Source organism: Chiloscyllium plagiosum, unplaced genomic scaffold, assembly GCF_037043375.1.
Source record: "Chiloscyllium plagiosum isolate Xiang-an unplaced genomic scaffold, Cpla_swu_hap1 HiC_scaffold_39, whole genome shotgun sequence".
In the NCBI taxonomy this organism is placed as follows: domain Eukaryota; kingdom Metazoa; phylum Chordata; class Chondrichthyes; order Orectolobiformes; family Hemiscylliidae; genus Chiloscyllium; species Chiloscyllium plagiosum.
This window is the reverse complement of record NW_028270177.1, coordinates 7582401-7600867: the sequence shown is the minus strand read 5'-3', so window position 1 is coordinate 7600867 and position 18467 is coordinate 7582401. Positions and strand designations below refer to the sequence as shown.

At 38.5% G+C, this 18467-nt stretch overlaps 1 protein-coding gene across 1 annotated transcript in view; it reads right to left on the bottom strand.

Moving 5' to 3' along the window:
• The window catches only part of iqch (IQ motif containing H), a 185690-nt gene that overhangs the window by 95942 nt on the left and 71281 nt on the right, over window positions 1-18467 (bottom strand). The window contains exons 12-13 of the mRNA XM_043677174.2: window positions 15197-15372; window positions 2875-3147 (exon numbers count right to left, since the gene is read on the bottom strand). Of these exons, the coding sequence (XP_043533109.2) occupies window positions 2875-3147; window positions 15197-15372 (449 nt within the window). The remainder of the gene's footprint in view (window positions 1-2874; window positions 3148-15196; window positions 15373-18467) is intronic.

The following is an 18467-nucleotide window of genomic DNA, read 5'->3' as shown; positions in this document are numbered from 1 at the left end:
TGAACTGGGTGGCAGAGGGCCCCCCTGGACTTTCAAATTGGCACAGACTAATTATGGAATGTATTCCCCTTGACTTCCTTACAAATATGGTGCACCGAAAGACCGAATTATTTTATAAAATATGGCAGCCCTTTTTGAATTACATAAATACAGATATTTCGGCTATCCTAACAAGGGCTTTTATTTAATTGAGACTATGAGCCTGGCTGGTCCGCGGCCCCTCGGGGGAGGAATCCCGCACGAATACGGGTTTTGTCATATCTGATGTTAACACATCCCGAGCATGTAAGAGACTTAAATATACACCCTGGTTAGTTGTAGGTTAGATTAGTAAATAGTTGAGTTTTGTTTGTTTGTTTTTTTTTCTTTTCGGTTTTTTTTTGTTGTTTTGTTTTTTTTTGTCAAATTTTGGCTATTGTATATTTGAGCTAATTGTATATCAATGTTTATATCTGAGAGTTTTGTTTATTTTTGTAAACTTGTAAAAATGTTAAATTTCTAATAAAAATATCTATAAAAAAAAAGATAACAATGCACTCTATACATTTCAACTATTTATATTAACTAAGTTAATTGACAGTAGACATTTTATTCAAAGTAACAAAGTAAAAATACTCCATTCTTGCCAGTTGAAATTTAAACATAATTTAAAAGTAAGTTTTAACATATGTACATCCACCAAATTGCACAGGACCTATATACTATCGGCATCTTTCTTTGTCTGCCCCACTCACCTCACCTCCCACACAACAAGTTGTTCTTGGCTTGTTGGGAAGCAAATAACCTTTTTGAATGAAGCTTGATGGTGTAGTACACGTGAATATTTTGAAATTTTCTGAGTAATTCTTTTCAATAATATAGATTGAAGAAGCTATTTGCTATATTTAAACATGAAAGTTGAAAGATCAAATTGATGCCTGTACTCTGCAGAAAATTCAGTTACAATTTTAAAAAAAACATGGTAAATGTAGAGGTGTGTCGTCTATCTTTGCTTTTTGTGTTCAAGAATTTGTAGCTTCAGGGGAATATTGACCAATCTCTGCAATCAAAATGTACTTAAACACACAAAATAAAGATTTATGCTGTAGATTGAGTGTCTAAATATTGGCCAGTATGCTGAAATTGGACTAACAATTCTATTGAAGTGATTTCTCATCATAAAAAGATCCTCTTTCATTGTGAATGATTTACACCACTTACCCAAACTGTTATAAAATCAAACGAGGATGTTGAAAGCATTAAAAAAAATTGAGATACAGGAAATACATAGAGCTTCAGTGAAGTCTTAAGGATAGGTCCCATCCAAACCGTTAACCATATTTTCCCTTCAAGATGCTGATGGTCATGCTGTTCACCGCCAGGATTTAATGTTCTTATTTCCTTGACTGCTGCGTCTCCAAAGGCATTTACTTCTTCTTTGCGAGAGTTCCACAAGAACTAGTTGTATTTGATTGCCTTTATTTGTGTGTGAATCTGGACCAGCAGCATTCACTAGTTATCCAATCACAGGAATCACAATAGCCAAGTCTGACCTTACCCACAAGATCCGCGTATATATAGTTACCAGAATGAGACTAACTAGATTGTAATCAGGAGTAGTGGCATCAGAAAACATTCTCTCTGACAAAGGGGTGGTCTTGTCATTTGTAGCAACCCAGCTGAAACATCGTTTGGGATAGGGAAAGATAATAGGGGTTAGGAATCATATCTGAGATATTTCGTTTTTTTTGTTTCACTAAATCCTGTACAGCCAGTTCTCTCTATCACCTGTGCAGGCCAACAATACTGTTGAAAATTAAATGCATCCAGACTTGTGAAGTAGGCAAGGTTAAAGGAAAATGAGAAATGATCTCATTAATAATATTATGACATGGTCATAACTAAGCTGAATAGAGAAAAATTTGTAATAGCATTCCCAGTTTGATTCCTAGTCTGAGAGATTAGGCTGGCAGTAGAAAATTCTCACATTAGCAGAATGTCCTATCTATGGTGGCAAAAGCAACCAGGCAGCACAATCTCAAACACTAACACTTACAGAAACTATGTATACGTGGATATGATGGGTTCAGACTCAACAGCAATGCTCCAATAGAGGAAAAGAACTTGTTGTCCATGCTCACTCACATAGAATGGGAACCTGGCTGAGGTACAAAAAGTCAATACATAGGACATAGCCCGATATACCACTGGTGATCAGAAACCTATCAATCTCTACTTTAAACATGCTCAAAGACTGAGGCCCTCTGGGGTAGTGCATTCCAAGGGTTCACAACTCTCCAAGGAAAACAATTTCTCCTTATTTTGGACGAAGTGGCATCCACTTATTTTTAAATTTTGCAATCTGGCTATAGCCTTGTCAACCAGGGAAAACATCTTATCTGCGTCTACTCTATCCCTTTCAGCATTTTCTAAGTTTCAGTGAGATATTCTCCCAATTTTTGAAACACTAGCAAATACAAGCCCAGTTTGACCAATCTCTCTTCATAGGACAGTCTCACCATCCCAAGATCAAGTCTGGTTAATATGTATTGCACTCCCTATATGGTAATAATATTCTTCCTGACATAAGGATATGAAAATAATTCATAGTAACCAAGCTCCAATATAAAGCAAGACTTCACTACTCCTGTACTCAAATCCTCTTAGACTAAAGGCTAACATTCCATTAGTTTGCTGTGTCTGCACGTTAGCCTTTAGTTAAGAAATACTCTGCACATTTGGTTCTCCCACCTAAGTGAATAACCTTACATTTGAGCACATTTTATTCCATCTAATCATTAGATTAATGAAATATACTAATTTGTTGCAAAAGTTCTAATCAAAAAACACTGAAGATGTGAAGGAGCACACTTTATTAATATAGTTTTGACATACCTGCTGAAGACTGTATATATCATATTCCCCAGGTGGCACTGGCACAGTAGCACTCGCAAAGATTCTTTTGCTTCCAGACTTGCTACTGTACAGATGGGCCACTTCCGGCTCTGGGCCTAGAATTGGTACATTTAGCATATCTGCAACAGCTAAGTCATCCTTGTGTAGCAGCCCGCCAACGATGTATGCAGCCTTGCCTTCAATGAGATTTTTTATTCGTTTTATTGTCTTGGGACTGTATTTCAGATGAGTGGCCAGGCACAAGTGGTGGTTCTGTGAATAATGACATTACTCTTGTTAGATTGTGTCCTTTTCTGCTCCCAAGACCTAATTTATTATGCTGTACACAACAAATACATTATTAATAGTGGGCTAGGTTGTGACCAGAGCTATAGTTTAGCAGTTTAAATTGATAAAAGCCACCAGTGTGGAGACTCACAACAGTTCCATAATCCTTCACATTTTTAGTGCATCGTAAATGGGTTCCTTGGGAATTCAACTAATTACTACACATCTGTATTTATTTGATCCACGTGGAATTATCCTTCTGTCGCTTGAAAAGATGCTGGCAGCCTTCAATAACAGCGATTTATCTAAACGACAGTTGTGGCACAGTTTAGGACTAAAGCTTGAAGAAAATCAATACAAATAACTAACAAAAAATGCATCAGCTGGACTGCAGTGACATTAAAAAACACACACAGTCCTACACAGTTCTACAGGTTACTAGTCTGTAACGAATTTCTTCTCACAATACGTGCTGTGCTCTTACTACTACTCTCAGTGAATTTTCATATATTGGGGACTATAGTACAGGAAACCTTTTTTATAGAGTTTAAAGTTGCTCAAGAATGTAAGAAATGTTACCTGTAGCAGAATGTAAAATAATTTTGTTAGAAGAAAGGGTGCTTGTTCAAAAGTCATGGACCAAGTATTCAACTATACACACCAGGAAGTATCAGATTCCAAATTGTGTTGAGTCAGCTGTACTTGGCAGGGGGTAGGTTTGGTATACTAGCACTGACTCAGCATTTCTGGGTGAGCAAAATTAAAATTCAGAAGCGTTTTTCATTCCTGATTGTTAAAACAGCAATCTATGCTTTGTGTGGAATCCGGGTAAAAATAGGGACAGCCTTGATTGTGATTCCTCCTCTGGTTCAACAGCTTGATAAAACTCATTGTCTAGCGCCACACATGAAGAATCATGATTTAAAAAATAGCCCTGATAGGCTACAATCTGCTCTACCATCTGAAATCAGGAAACTCAGCAAGGTAAAGGGCTCCAACCAGGAAACCCCTGGTCTGTGTGCTTTATTAGTACTGTAGGCAGTGCCTGTACTCACTTAGTTTAAGTGGGAATTGAAAATAGATTGATTGGTCTAATTTTCTCCAATTTCTGTACAATTATAATTTAGTAAGATACCTTTATGATTAAAATGCAGGGGCAAGATAGCTGTTAAAGACCTGTAATTGTTCTAGGACAATCTTATTTTATCAATGCTGAGAAAGATATCACAGCAAAAGATAAAATTATAAAAGGGATAGATAAGATAGAGGTAGGCAAGTTGTTTCCACTGGTGGGTAAGACTAGGACTAGGGGACATGGCCTCAAGGTTAGGGGGAGTAGATTTAGAACAGACCTCAGGAGGAAGTGCTTTTCCCAGACAGTAATGAATCAATGGAATTCTCTGCCCAAGGAAGCAGTAGAGGCAGCTTCATTAAATATATTCGAGATACAGTTGGATGGGTTTTTGCATGTTAAGGGAATTAAGAGTTATGGGGCTAATGCAAGTAGGAGGAGCTGAGACAATGGATAGATCAGCCAAGATCTTAATGAATGCTGGAGTAGGATTGATGGGACAAATGGCCTACTCCTGCTTCTATTACTATGAAAAGGGAAATGGGAACCTCTGCCTCTGTCTGTTATATCATAGGCATTGACCTTGTCCGGATCTAAATCAGTACCACACCAATCCAAATAGCTAAGCATGAATCCTCAATCAAAATCACTTATACACGTCTTAAATTATACTTGATATATAAAAATACAGGTTTTGTTCTTTAAGAAGTCTTTTAATACTATGTCAGTTCAATGTTTATTTTACAACTTTATTGCTATTTTGTGCCCTTAACAAAAAGGGTTATAAACCTATATATTTCCCCTAAGATACTGTCACAGTACCAATGTGATAAGACCTTTGCTGTGCACAAACACACATTTTCAGCATATATTGATCAACAGCTTGGTGAACAGTGTGCTTATCAAGGTGAAGATTCTTAAGGATGGAATAGACAAGACTGTTCCTTTTGCGCCACCTGGTGAAAGCACATCTAGAACACTGTTGCTGCAGAACCCAGCTCCATTCCTCCAGATGCCTCAGTATCACATTCTGTAAAAGTATGGCAAACCTCAAAATGGCAAAGTGTTCAATTTCCTAACATTAGCATTTCTCATTTTTCTTCAGTGTACTTGTTTTGAGTAACTGAGATTACCAAATTTAAGCTAAATTAGAAACTAAGTGTAAAAAATACAGAAATAACTCTTCGGAGGGGTCAGTATGGACTTGTTAGGCTGAAGGGCCTGTTTCAACACTACAGGGATTCGATATAAAAAACACACACAGATGGTGAGCTTCATGCATCACCTGCCTATAGTGCAGTCTACCTGTATAGACTTTGTGTGTGCATGCAATCTCGTGATGGGGGAGAAACCAGGTAAGGGGAGCAGGGAACAGAAAGGAATTAAGGTCAATTTTGCACAAAGTTTGAGGGGAATTCCTCTCCAACTATTCAAGCAAACCCTAACAAACTTTAAGAGACTGGCATCACTGATACTGCAAGTAGTGGCTGACCCTAATATAACTCTTAAAATTCAAGATGCCTTCTTTTTGAGGAATCCAGATCCCTTCCTAAGTTCTATAGTAAAGCTATTCTCACTGCATGTTCTGGCAATCCATTCCAGAGGTCAATGGCTCTGGAAGTAAATACATTTTGGCATCTAACCTACTTCCACATTTTCTGTATTTTGTATTGATGACAACAGGTCATTCCCTCCTTATCTATCTCAATGCCTAAAGACTAGTGGAATGGCAGGTGCAACATGATGGTTCTGAAGAAGCGTCACACTGGACTTGAAACAGTAACTCTGTTTCTCTCTTCTCAGATGCTGCCTGGCCTGCTGAGCTTCTCCAACATTTTCTATATTTGTTGCAAGATGATTTTGTTAGTTAATAAAAAACTTACATAAATATTATGAATACAAATGAGGAGCATGAGTAGACCATTAAGTTGCCTTTAAACAGCATCTAACATTTTACATTTGACAGATGGTTAAACTAACTGCATGTAGTTTCTTGTTTTCCATATCCCTTCCTTTTTGAATGAAGGAATTATAGAGACATAGAGATGTACAGCATGGAAACAGATCCTTTGGTCCAACCTGTCCACGCCAACCAGATATCCCAACCCAATCTAGTCCCACCTGCCAGCACGCGGCCCATATCCCTCCAAACCCTTCATATTCATATACCCATCCAAATGCCTTTCAAATGTTGCAGTTGTACTAGCCTCCACCACTTCCTCTGGCAGCTTATTCCATACACATACCACCCTCTGCGTGAAAAAGTTGCCCCTTAGGTCTCATTTATATCTTTCCCCTCTCACCCTAAACCTATGCCCTCTAGTTCTGGACTCCCCCACCACAGGGAAAAGCCTTTGTCTATTTATCCTATCCATGCCCCTCATAGTTTTGTAAACTTCTATAAGGTCACCTCTCAGCCTCCGACGCTCCAGGGAAAACAGCCCCAGCCTGTTCAGCCTTTCCCCCATAGGTCAAATCCTCCAACCCTGGCAACATCCTTTTCTGAACCCTTTCAAGTTTCACAACATATTTCCGGTAGGAAGGAGAACAGAATTGCACGCAATATTCCAACAGTGGCCTAATCAATGTCCTGTACAGCAGCAACATGACATCCCAACTCCTGTACTCAATACTCTGACCAATAATGGAAAGCATACCAAACGCCTTCTTCACTATCCTATCTACCTGCGACTCCACTTTCAAGGAGTTATGAACCTGCACTCCAAGGTATATTTGTTCAGCAACACTCCCTAGGACCTTACCATTAAGTGTAGAAGTCCTGATAAGATTTGCTTTCCCAAAATGCAGCACCTCGCATTTATCTGAATTAAACTCCAACTGCCACTTCTCAGCCCATTGGCCCATCTGGTCAAGATCCTGTTGTAATCTGAGGTAACCTCCTTCGCTGTCCACTACACCTCCAATTTTGGTGTCATCTGCAAACTTACTAACTGTACCTCTTATGCTCACATCCAAATCATTTATGTAAATGACAAATGACTAGATTGCTATTTCTAATCTAGTGGACTTTTCCTGAAGTCTACGGAATTTTGAAAAATTAAATCTGTCCAGCAACTGTTACGATTTCACCTGACGGTAATACTTGGCAAGTCAGATCCCAAAGTTGAACCTGGCTTGCTATACCATACATTTATTTTTGCAGTTGGTTAATATGGTTATTTGTCACTGAAATTCACTAATATTCACTGAGACCACAAATGTCCTTCAATGACAGAACATAAGTTTATTGTTTAAAAAAGCTGTATATATTTACTAAACTTGGAAAGATCTTAAAACTAAAATTAAAACAAAGTTCCAATGTGTTTCCCAATATCATTCATTAAAGAGACTCAATCCAAGAAAAAAAAAGTCCTTTCTCAGCTTTTCGTAACTTAACCAACCCTTTCCAGTTTCTTTCACTTCCACTCTTGAGATTGTTTTTATGATTCTTTTCCAAGTTCACTGACATGAACCTCTCTCAATTTTCATGGTCTGACTTTCTCTGTTTAACAACTTGAAGACTTCTAATAATTGACTCTCCTGGCTTGGAAGTTTTTTTAGACTAAAACACATTTTTACTGAGTAAATGATTGCATTAACCTCTTGATCCTCCGGTGAGAAGAAAAAGGCTATCCCTTCTGAACTGAACTCTTGTTCTTCTGAACTAAAACTGTGAATCATCTATTCTTAAGTCGAAACTAAACTGTGTTAATGTTTTTTACCATTTCTGTCATTAACCCAAGAGTATAAACATTCCATCCATTAACATTACAGGAGTTCTCCTAGTACTCCACTACTCATCTATGCTACCTCTAACTGTCCAATTTTTCCATTCTATGTTTAAATTAAAGAAAAAAAACATGAATATCATCATACCTTTCTGAGAGCTCATGTTATTTCTTCCTTTGTAATATGTCCTACTGTCTAGTTACAGTTAGGGGACCTATACATCACTTCTACAAGTGATAAGAGTCTTTATCATTTCTCATCTCTATCTAAACTTTCTCTAATTTTTGGTTTCCTGAATTTAACACTATTGTGCTAATACTATCAATAATTAACAGTGCTGCTCTTCCACTTTTCCAAATTTTTGGCATTCCTAAAGGTCATGTATTCAATATTCAGGTCGCAATCTACATAATATTGCAGTTGTGTGTCTGTAATGGCTATCAGATCATACTTGTTTACTTCTATTTACATTCAGGTTCAAGGCCAAGAATACTAAGATACAGAGCCTTTAGTTTTGTCCTTATTATGATTTTAGCAATCTCTAGCCATATCTATTCAATTGGTCTTAGATTTGTATTCTATCCCTTACTGTCATGGTCTACTTATTATTTCCTTTATTCCTCTCTTGCCATATCTCTATACTTTCATTTATCACATTTTCCCAAATTTGACTCCTGCCTCCACCATTCAGTTTAAAAAAAACTTTCTCTGCTTCCCCAGTTATATGGCTTGTCAGAACACTGACCTTAGCATTGTTCAGATGTAGACCATCTCTATGGTACAGGTGCACTTTTTCCAGTCCTGGTGCCAGTGTCCCGTAAATTGGAAACCACTTCTACTGCACCAGTCTTTAAGTCACACATTTATTTCACCAATTTGTATGTGTTTTAGGTAATAATCCAGAGACTAATTTTGTGCCAGCTCTACAAACTCACTATGTAAAATCTCTTTTCTGGTCCTGTCATTGGTATCTACATAGACCATGATAACTGGATACTTTCTTTTCCACTGTACATTACTTTCTAACAATGCATAGGTGTCCCGAATCCTGGTGCAGGACAGGTAGCACAGCCCTCTGGACTCTCATTCTTTGCAGTAGTGAACAGTGTCAATTCTCCTCATGATACTATTCTTACCATCACAATGACTAAGTAAGTATTATCTATGCATTTAATAAATTCAAGTTGTCCACTGTGTTCAAGTTGTCTACTGTATTTGCTGCTTACAATGTATTCTGCTCTACACTGGGAAGACCGAATACAGACTGGGTGATTGATTTGCAGTACACCTACGTTCTATCTGTAAAAAGGACTCTTAGCTTTCTGTTGCCTGCCTTTACACACCACCATGTTGCCTGGCCAACATGTTTGTCTCAGGCTTGCTGCAGTACTCCAGAGAAGCACAGCACAAGCTGGAAGAACAGCACTTCATTTTCCACTTGGGGGCTGCTCAGCCTTCAGGACTCAACATCAAATACAATAACTTTGGAGCCTAATAACTCAGAAACCTGACTGGAATGGAACACTGTTGTTTGTTGTTGAACACCAAATACAGCGACTACTCATCACTTGGGATAGTCCTGGCCCAGGACAGACATGGCTTATTTTTCTCATCAACCTGTTCAGAGATGTTTTTATAGATCTCTGGAGCAGGTGGGACTTGAATCCAAGTCTCTTGATCCAGAGGTGGGGACAATACTACCACACTACAAGAACCCTTTGGCTCAGATGATGAGTTCCAGATGGGCAGGCCATTGCCTGTTACCAAGACAAGTCGTACTCAACAAGTTCCACAGGGAGATTAATTTGTGATTTTCCATGAGCCTCCTAGGGATTATCACACCATACTAATGCATTTGGTTTAACAGCTCATCCAAAAGACAGAACCTCTGACAGCACAGTACCATCAGACCGTTCATCCACCATAAGGCCAGGAGTGAGGATGTTCACAGATGATTGCACAATATTCAATACCATTTGTGACTCTCCGATACTAAAGCAGTCAATGTTCAAATACAGCGGGACCGTGACAACATCCATGCTGGGGCTGACAGTTGACAAGTAACATTTGTGCCACAAAAGTACCGGGCAATAATCCTCTCCAATAAGAGGAAACCTAGTCAACACCCTGGTGGCTTACTACTGATCATAAACTGAACTGGACTAACCATATAAATACTGTGGCTATAGGAACACGTCAAAGATAAGAGGAATCCTGCAGCAAATAACTTGTCTCCTGATTCCTCAAAATCTGTTCACTATCTATCTACAAGGCACATGTCAGGACAATGATAGAATACTCCCCATCTGGCTGGATGAATGTAGCTCCAACACTCAAGATGTTTAACATCGTTCAGGGCAAAGTAGCCAACTTAACTGGCAGAGCACTCACAAATATTCTAACACACCAGTAATGCATAGTAGCAAAAGTGTGTACCATCCACAAGATACACTTCAGAAATTCACAAAGACTCCTTCGACATCACCTTTCAAACCATGATAAATACCATCATCTGCAAGTTCCTCTCCAAGCTGTACACCATCCTGACTCGGAAATACATTGCCATTCCTTCATTGTCGCTGGGTGAAGCTTCTGGATCTTCCTCCCTAACAGTACTGTGGGCATACCTATATTAAATGGATTGTGGTGGATCAAGAAGGCTGTCACTACCACATTCTGAAGGGCATTTACAGATGGGCAATAAACGCTGGCCCAGACAGAAAAGACCATGTTCACTGTATGAATAAAGAAAGTACTGCACTGGACTGCCATGATTTTGTGCAGTGAGATTTGAACCTGGAAACTGTGAGTCAGAGCTAAGTGTGAAGTGGAAATAAGTGGATTGCATTTCAAATGCCCTGAGTAGATTTGGCGGCAGAACAGCCTCCTTCTGTGCAGCACAGTTTTTAAACAACAACAAATCCCTTTCTGCAACTCAACAGTAACTGGGTCAAGACTGTCAGATACAGGTTCCATAGCTCATTTGCAGTCAGTGAGAAAAGGATACTTTCATTCCTATTTCTTGCATTGGATTTGATCTTAGCCCTGTTAGACTAGCATCGAAAGCCTTGCATTATCTCTTAAATCTCATGAAAATTAAAGTACTATGGATGCTGAATATCTGAAATATAAACAACGGTAGTTTTTTAAAAAAATATTCCTTGGTGAAGACAGTCACAATTTTTAAAAAGATTTCTCAATCATTTTCTTGTTTCATTACAAACTCTCTTGTCTCTATCTGTAATGGGTTCAAATGTTTTTGCTGTTTTTCCTTTTCACACAGCTATAGAAGCTTTTACTGCTTGTTTCATGCTTTTTGCAAATTCACTTTCATATCCTTTCATATTTCATAGGGGATAATCGTGACCCACTGTTCCACAAGCCAGTACAATACACATAGAATTTCAATTGAACAACTAGATTGACCAGTTTGCTGGTCTGACTGTTATTCAGGACGAAGTAATTCACACAAAGTTTTGCAATTAATAGAACACTGTAGCTCAGTGGTTAGCACTGCTGCCTCACAGCACCAGGGTCCCAGGTTCGAGTCCAGCCTCAGGCAACTGTCTGTGTGGAGTTTGCACATTCTCCCCATGTCTGCGTGGGTTTCCTCCGGGTGCTCCGGTTTCCTCCCACAGTCCAAAGATGTGCAGGTTAGGTGAATTGGCTGTGCTAAATTGCCCATAGTGCTAGGTGCATTAGACAGAGGGAAATGGATCTGGGTGGGTTACTCTTCGGAGGGTCAGTGTGGACTGGTTAGGCCGAAGGGCCTGTTTCCGCACTGTAAGTAATCTAATCTAAAAGAAAATTCAACTACTGGCAGAGAAAGAAAAGGATTCCTAATCTATCATTATGTGACTTTTAAACTATTCTCATTTAAAATCACTAAACACACACACACAATCATTCCTGCTTAAGGCAGATGGAAGATAGACGTTAGACACATATATTATGGATGAAAACAAAAAGCAGGGAGCACAATTCTGAAAATCAAAAGTCTAGACGACAATGAGGGTGAAATTGTCTTAAATGTTTCTTCATTTTTGTCACTGATGTCACAAGGTTGTAACTAAAGCAATGGTCATTCTTTTTACTTTCCATATTTGATCCAATGGACTTCGATCTTTTCTTGTAAGAATTCTTTCTTTCAAGTTTTCTTGGTCTTGCTTTCTTTTCATCCATACTGTGAGGGAGTGGGATACAGAGATGTGTACGGTTTTCAGGCTCTGAATGTCTCTGGCTGCCCTGCACCTACAGATTTGTAACAAACTGCAGCTCAACCAATCCAAGGGTTGTTGTCTGGCAGTCTTCCCTTAACTTAAAACCTTCTGCTTCATCCCTGTCCCAAAGTAATGATATCACTGCTTCGAAAAGCGACATTGTTTTGCACAGCAAAAAATGTGCATCACTTGATTTTTCTAAGTTGCAAAATTCTCTTGGTATTTCAACTGTATAGTAGTCTATCTTCAATTTCAGTTCATAGTGCAAAAAGGTAAAATATGTGGCCTCTTACTCTATTTTCCCATCTTTTCTGAGTCTTAGAGATGGACAGCATGGAAATAGACCCTTTGGTCCAACTCATCCATACTGATCAGATATCCTAACCTAATCTAAACCCATTTGCCAGCATTTGGCCTATATACACCTCTAAACCCTTTCTATTTGTGCACCCATCCAGATGCTTTTTAAATGTTGCAATTATATCAATCTCCACTCCTTCCCCCAGCAGCTCATTCCTTACATGTTCTCTACGTGAAAAGGTTGCCCCTTAGGTCCCTCTTAAATCTTCCCCCTCTCACCTTAAATCTATGCCCTCTGCTTTGGAGTTCCCTTATCCTCGGAAAAAGACCGTGGCTATTCACCCTATCCATGTCCCTCATGATTTTATAAACTTCAGCCTCCGACATTCCAGAGACAATGGCCCCAGCCTGTTCAGCGTCTCCCTATTGCTCAGACCATTCAACCTTGGCAACACCTTTGTAAATCTCTTCTGAACCCTTTCAAGTCTCATAACGTTTTTGCTATAGCAGGGAGACCAGAATTGTATGCAGTAATCTAAAAGTGGCCTCACCAATGTCCTGTACAGCCATAACATAACCTCCTAACTCCTATATTCAATGCATTGACCACTAAAGGCAAGTGTATCAAAATGGCTTATTCACTACCCTGTCTACCTGTAACTCCACTTTCAAAGAACTATGAACCTGTACCCCAAGGTCTCTTTGTTAAGCAAAACTCCCCATTAAGTGTACAAGTCCTGTCCTGATTTGCCTTACCAAAATACCACACTTCACACTTATCTAAATTCACCTCCATCAGTCACTCCTGAAGAAGGGCTCATGCCCGAAACGTCGATTCTCCTGCTCCTTGGATGCTGCCTGACCTGCTGCGCTTTTCCAGCAACACATTATCAGCATTGGCCCATCTGATCAAGGTCCCATTGTACCCTGAGATAACCTTCTTTGCTGTCCACTACACCACTAATTCTGGTTTCATCTGCAAACTTACTAATCATTCCTCCTATATTCACATCCAAATCATTTATATAAATGACAAAAAGCAGTGGATCCAGCACTGATCCTTTCTTGATCCTCACCTTTGCTGACTTCTAAAATAGTCCCAATTTTCAGGCTTATTATTTATTTTAAGCAGCTTTATAAGCCCTTCCTTTGATGTAACACAAGCTGTTACTTCTCTTATTAGCCATGAGGTTGGATCACTTTCCTGGTTGGATATTTGTGCCTCCAAGGAATGCATATTAGCCACTGCCAACATATCATATACGTTTTAATCTCCACAGTCAACAAGGTCTTCATACTTTGTAGTTTTGTTTAGAGTTAAAATCCTAGTTTCAGATTGAACTATGTCACTTCCAAACTTAATGTAAAATTCTGACATATTATTGTCATTGTTCCTTAAGACACCTCTACAACTAGATTACTAATTCACACTTCACAATAATAGAGTTAAAGCAATATTTTTTATGATTGGTTATTCAATATTTTTTCCAGAAAACTATCTCAGATACATACCAGGTTTTCATCTTCTGCAGCTTAAGTACTAATTATGTTTACTCAATGTCTATGTAGATTGAAGTTCCCCATGATTACTTTACTACTACCCTTGCTATACGCTATCTCATGATTTTACCATGTACGACATAACTATTACTGCTTAGTGATGTATAAATAACTACTATCAATGTTTACTGCCACTTGATATTTCTTAGCTTCATCCAGAATAATTCTGTATCTTGATCTTCTGATTTAAAATCCTCCCGCATGATCACATTCTTAATTAACAGCTTTTCCTACCTTTTCTTTTTTTGCTTATAGTTCCCAAATGTCAAATATACTTAAATATTCCTAGACTTTGTCACTTTGCTGCAGTCTGAAGAGTCATATTAGACTTGAAACGTTAACATTGTTATTCCCTCATAAATGCTACCAGAATGGTAGAGATTTTCCAGTACTTTTTGTTTTTATTCCCGTTTCTCACTGCTTCTTCCTGTGGTACGCACAATTGTCAACACAAGCAAGTACAAATAAAACTAATTTCTCAGAATTATTTTTTGATTGCGTGCAGAAACAGTTCTGATTATGTCCAAAAAACAAGACTTTTATAACTGCAGTGTTTTTATATCATAGATAATGCTGACACTGCATTTTCCATTCAATGTCCATGATTGTTTGCTATATTTCTCCGCTCCAAAGGCCAATTTATTTTTCTTCATGTATCATTCTACATTCCATTTTCTTGTCATTAAAAAATGAAGTTCGCATACTATCGTCAATGCACCAACGAGGCAGGGAAGAGGGATCATGCAAACATACATACGAGCTACCAGCAACCTTATTTTTAGTTTACAAATATGTACAGCATTGATTTTTTTTTATGCCATGAAGAAGTGGAATGTGCGTGGCAAATCCCTGCTTTAAGCTCTGAAGTGACCAGTTCTACCTCAGAGGGGCAAAGGAGAATTGCTCTCACAGATAGTTACAGAGTATTATTAGTAGTATCCTGATTGAAGAACATCCACTTGGGAATGTTGCTCAGTATGGTTTGACTAGGATGAAGAGGAAATGCCAGAAAACATTCATCCTTCAAGGAGAAAAAAGTCAGAAAATAAAGGTTAGTTAGTATGCAAAGTTCATCAGTGATGAACCTTGATTTCTGTTTTAATCTACACTTTGCCCTCTTACCAAGCTCAATCAAATTCGTGAAGAAACTTACAGGAAAACGGCTTATTGCCTCAGGAGTCATGACTTTGAGACGATCCTCCACGTTCATTACATTCTCAGGTTGCCCTGTTTTGATGGCTTCTTGTAGTCCAAGTAGTTTCATGTAGTATTGGGTCACATCCTTACCAATCCAAAGGGGGCAAATATAGATAACATCTATATTGTCATCTGAGGAGAAACAAAATGTACTATAGACTATTTCTTTGTAAAACAAATTATTTGTCTCACTGCATAAAGAACATGTTACAATAAATGGTAAAACTTATTGTATAAATATTCATTATGGTCCTTGCTTTTTTTTTGCTATTTGTGTGGTGCACTGCATTGGGCAGCAAGTGGAGTTCTCCTGATTGCTTCCAAAAATCTTCACAGTAAATGTTTCTTTAAGGAATCAAGACTAACTAACTAATTCATTAATTAATTCCAATCCCAAAGGCTGCAGTGTTCTTATTCCCCTAAAATCAGAAGACAGATTGGAATGAAATAGCAAGCAGTCTCTCCACATCACTTGTGGTCATCCTTCTATACTCAAACACATGTTTTGCTCAATAAACAGCTCATGGGCATGTTTGCCAGTCAGCTCTGGAAAAAAAATCCCATTTAATCATAGAATTCCTACAGTGTGTATGCAGACCATTCGGCCCATTAAGTCCACAATGACTCTCCAAAGAGCATCCCACCCAGACCCATCCCCTCCCCTAAACCTGTAAACCTGCAATTGCCATGGCTAATCCACATAGCCTGCATATCCCTGGATGCTATGGACAATTTATCACGGTCAAATGACCAAACCTATACATCTCATTTTCCAATTTTATACTTATTTGCTAGTTTGCTTTATTTGAAATTTATGGGCTTAACAATTTGAAAGGGCTTTTCTTAATATTGTCAATTGATGGATTAAATTGTACAGCAGAACACTAATACCTGCTGGCATCTGTGCAAATTAAAAAAGAACATTCATTAAATTTTATTTATGACACAAAAGACTCCACTAAATGGCCCAGTAAAATGTTTGGTCACTTTTGCTGCACAAACTTTCACTTATACTATTTTGTCTGCAAAGTCATATAGTGCCTTCACTGGCAGTTTGGGTCTAATTACATTGCAACGTAGGGGCGGGTTCTATCATGAATGTGGCTTAAGAAATCATGTTGGAAATCTAAACGTACAAACACAATGTCAAAATGAAAGTTGAGCTATGTTTGTGCTCTCTGCTACAGTTATCTACAACCCTCTAATCCAGCTTCATGACATTTACACATTTGACCTCTTGAAATTTTGTTCATGTATAACAAAATCTATTGCCTTCTTCAGAAAACATTTTTCTCAGTAAACTCCAGAAGTTAGACAGTTTTAAATCCTAAATCTGTTTGTGTTCAAGCATTTATCAAGGGAGCAAAATCTTATTAAGATACTGAACTAATATTTATTGAGAAGAGCAACTGTAGCTGCTGTCAACAGTGCTCTCCTGTGGCATTTACACACGTAATAACCTGCTCTGTTTGGGTTTTGCTAGGACGTCTCAGTTTCTGAAATCTTTGCAGTCTTGGTAAAAATAAGGACAAAACAGCTGAACTTCAGAGGTGAGCAGAGGTTTCCTTAACATCAAGGGAAATTGGACAACAAGAATCTGGCAGAAGCTTTCCACTGGGTGGTTTCATATCTAGCACATGGGAGATGGTTGTGGTTGTCAGAGGTCAGTTATCACACTTCCAGGACATTACTGCAGGACTTCCTCAAGGCAGTGTTCTAGGTCCAACCATCGTGAGCTGCTTCATTAAAAACTTTCCTTCCATCACTAGGTCAGAGTTGAAGCAATTCACTGATGATTGTACTATGTTCAATATCATTCATAATTCCTCAAAAGCTGAAGCAGTACAAATCCATTTGTAGCAAGAATTGGACGATCTTGAGGCTTGGATTTATAATTGGCAAGTAACAGTTGCAACATACAAGTTTCAGAAAATGACCACCTCTAACTATCTCCCACTGACATTGAATGGTATTGCTATTGCTGAATATCTCACTATCAATAGCCTAGGGGCTGCCTTTGGCAAAACAAAACTGAACTGCATCAACGATATTAAATAATGAATTACAAAAGCAGGTTAAATGCTGGAAATTCTAAACTGAGTAACTCACTTCTTGACTTTCAAAGCCCATCCACCATTTAAAGAGTACCAGTCAAGAGTGTGACAAAACTTGCTTCAACAGCATTCAAGAAACTCAATAGCATACAGGAGAAGGCATCTTGCTTGATTGGCACCACACTGCAAATCACAACCTTCAGCATTCACACCATGCATTATTAACACAGTTGCAGCAAAATATACCATCTGTAAGATGCACTGCAGAAACTCATCAAGGATGTTAATGCATTGGAAGCAGTTCTGAGGTTTGCTACACTAATACCTGGAACAAGCAGATTACCTTATGAGGAAAGGCTAGACAGGCTAAGCCTGTATTGTCTGGAGTTTAGGAGAGTCAGAGGTGATTTGATTGAAATATTTAAGATCCTTAGCAGACTTGACTGAGCGGGTGTTGCAAGAATGTTTCCTCTTATCAGAGAATCTAGAACTAGGGCTCAGAGTTTAAAAATAAGAAAGCGCTCATTTAAAACAGGGATGAGGAAATTTTTTTTCTCAGGGGTTTGGAATTCTCTTCCTCAAGAAGAAGTGGATGCAACATCTAAATATTCTGAAGGCGGGGTGGGTAGATTCTTAATAACCAAGGGGATGAAAGATTATTGGGGATATGTAGAAATGTAGAATTGAAGATAAAACCAGATTGGCCGTGATCTTATTGTATGGTGGAGCAGACTTGAAGGGCTGAGTGGCTTACTTTTGTTCCTTGTTTACATGTCCTTCGGTAGCTACTTCAAAACTTACTACATCTACCAACTAGAAAAACAATGGCAACAAATGTATGGGAACACTGCTATGTGCAAGTTACCACCAAAGCCCCACACTATCTTGACTTGGTACTATACAATTTGTCTCAACAACTGTACTTTATTTAGTATCAGCCAGTAGATTTAGGACATTTGGTCAATTATTAGTCCCTAATTAAACTTGGAAAAAATGACAGAAATAATTTGTTTTGCCTTATTGTTAGCCTTGTGCTTTTGAGAGCCTTGCTGGCTTCATCACCCTCCGAATCAAGCCTCATTCTCGTGGTCAAGTTGATTTTTGCTGCCTTCTTAGTACATTGTAACAGGTTAATCCCTTGCAGGGATCTTACTCACCAATGCAAGGATATCT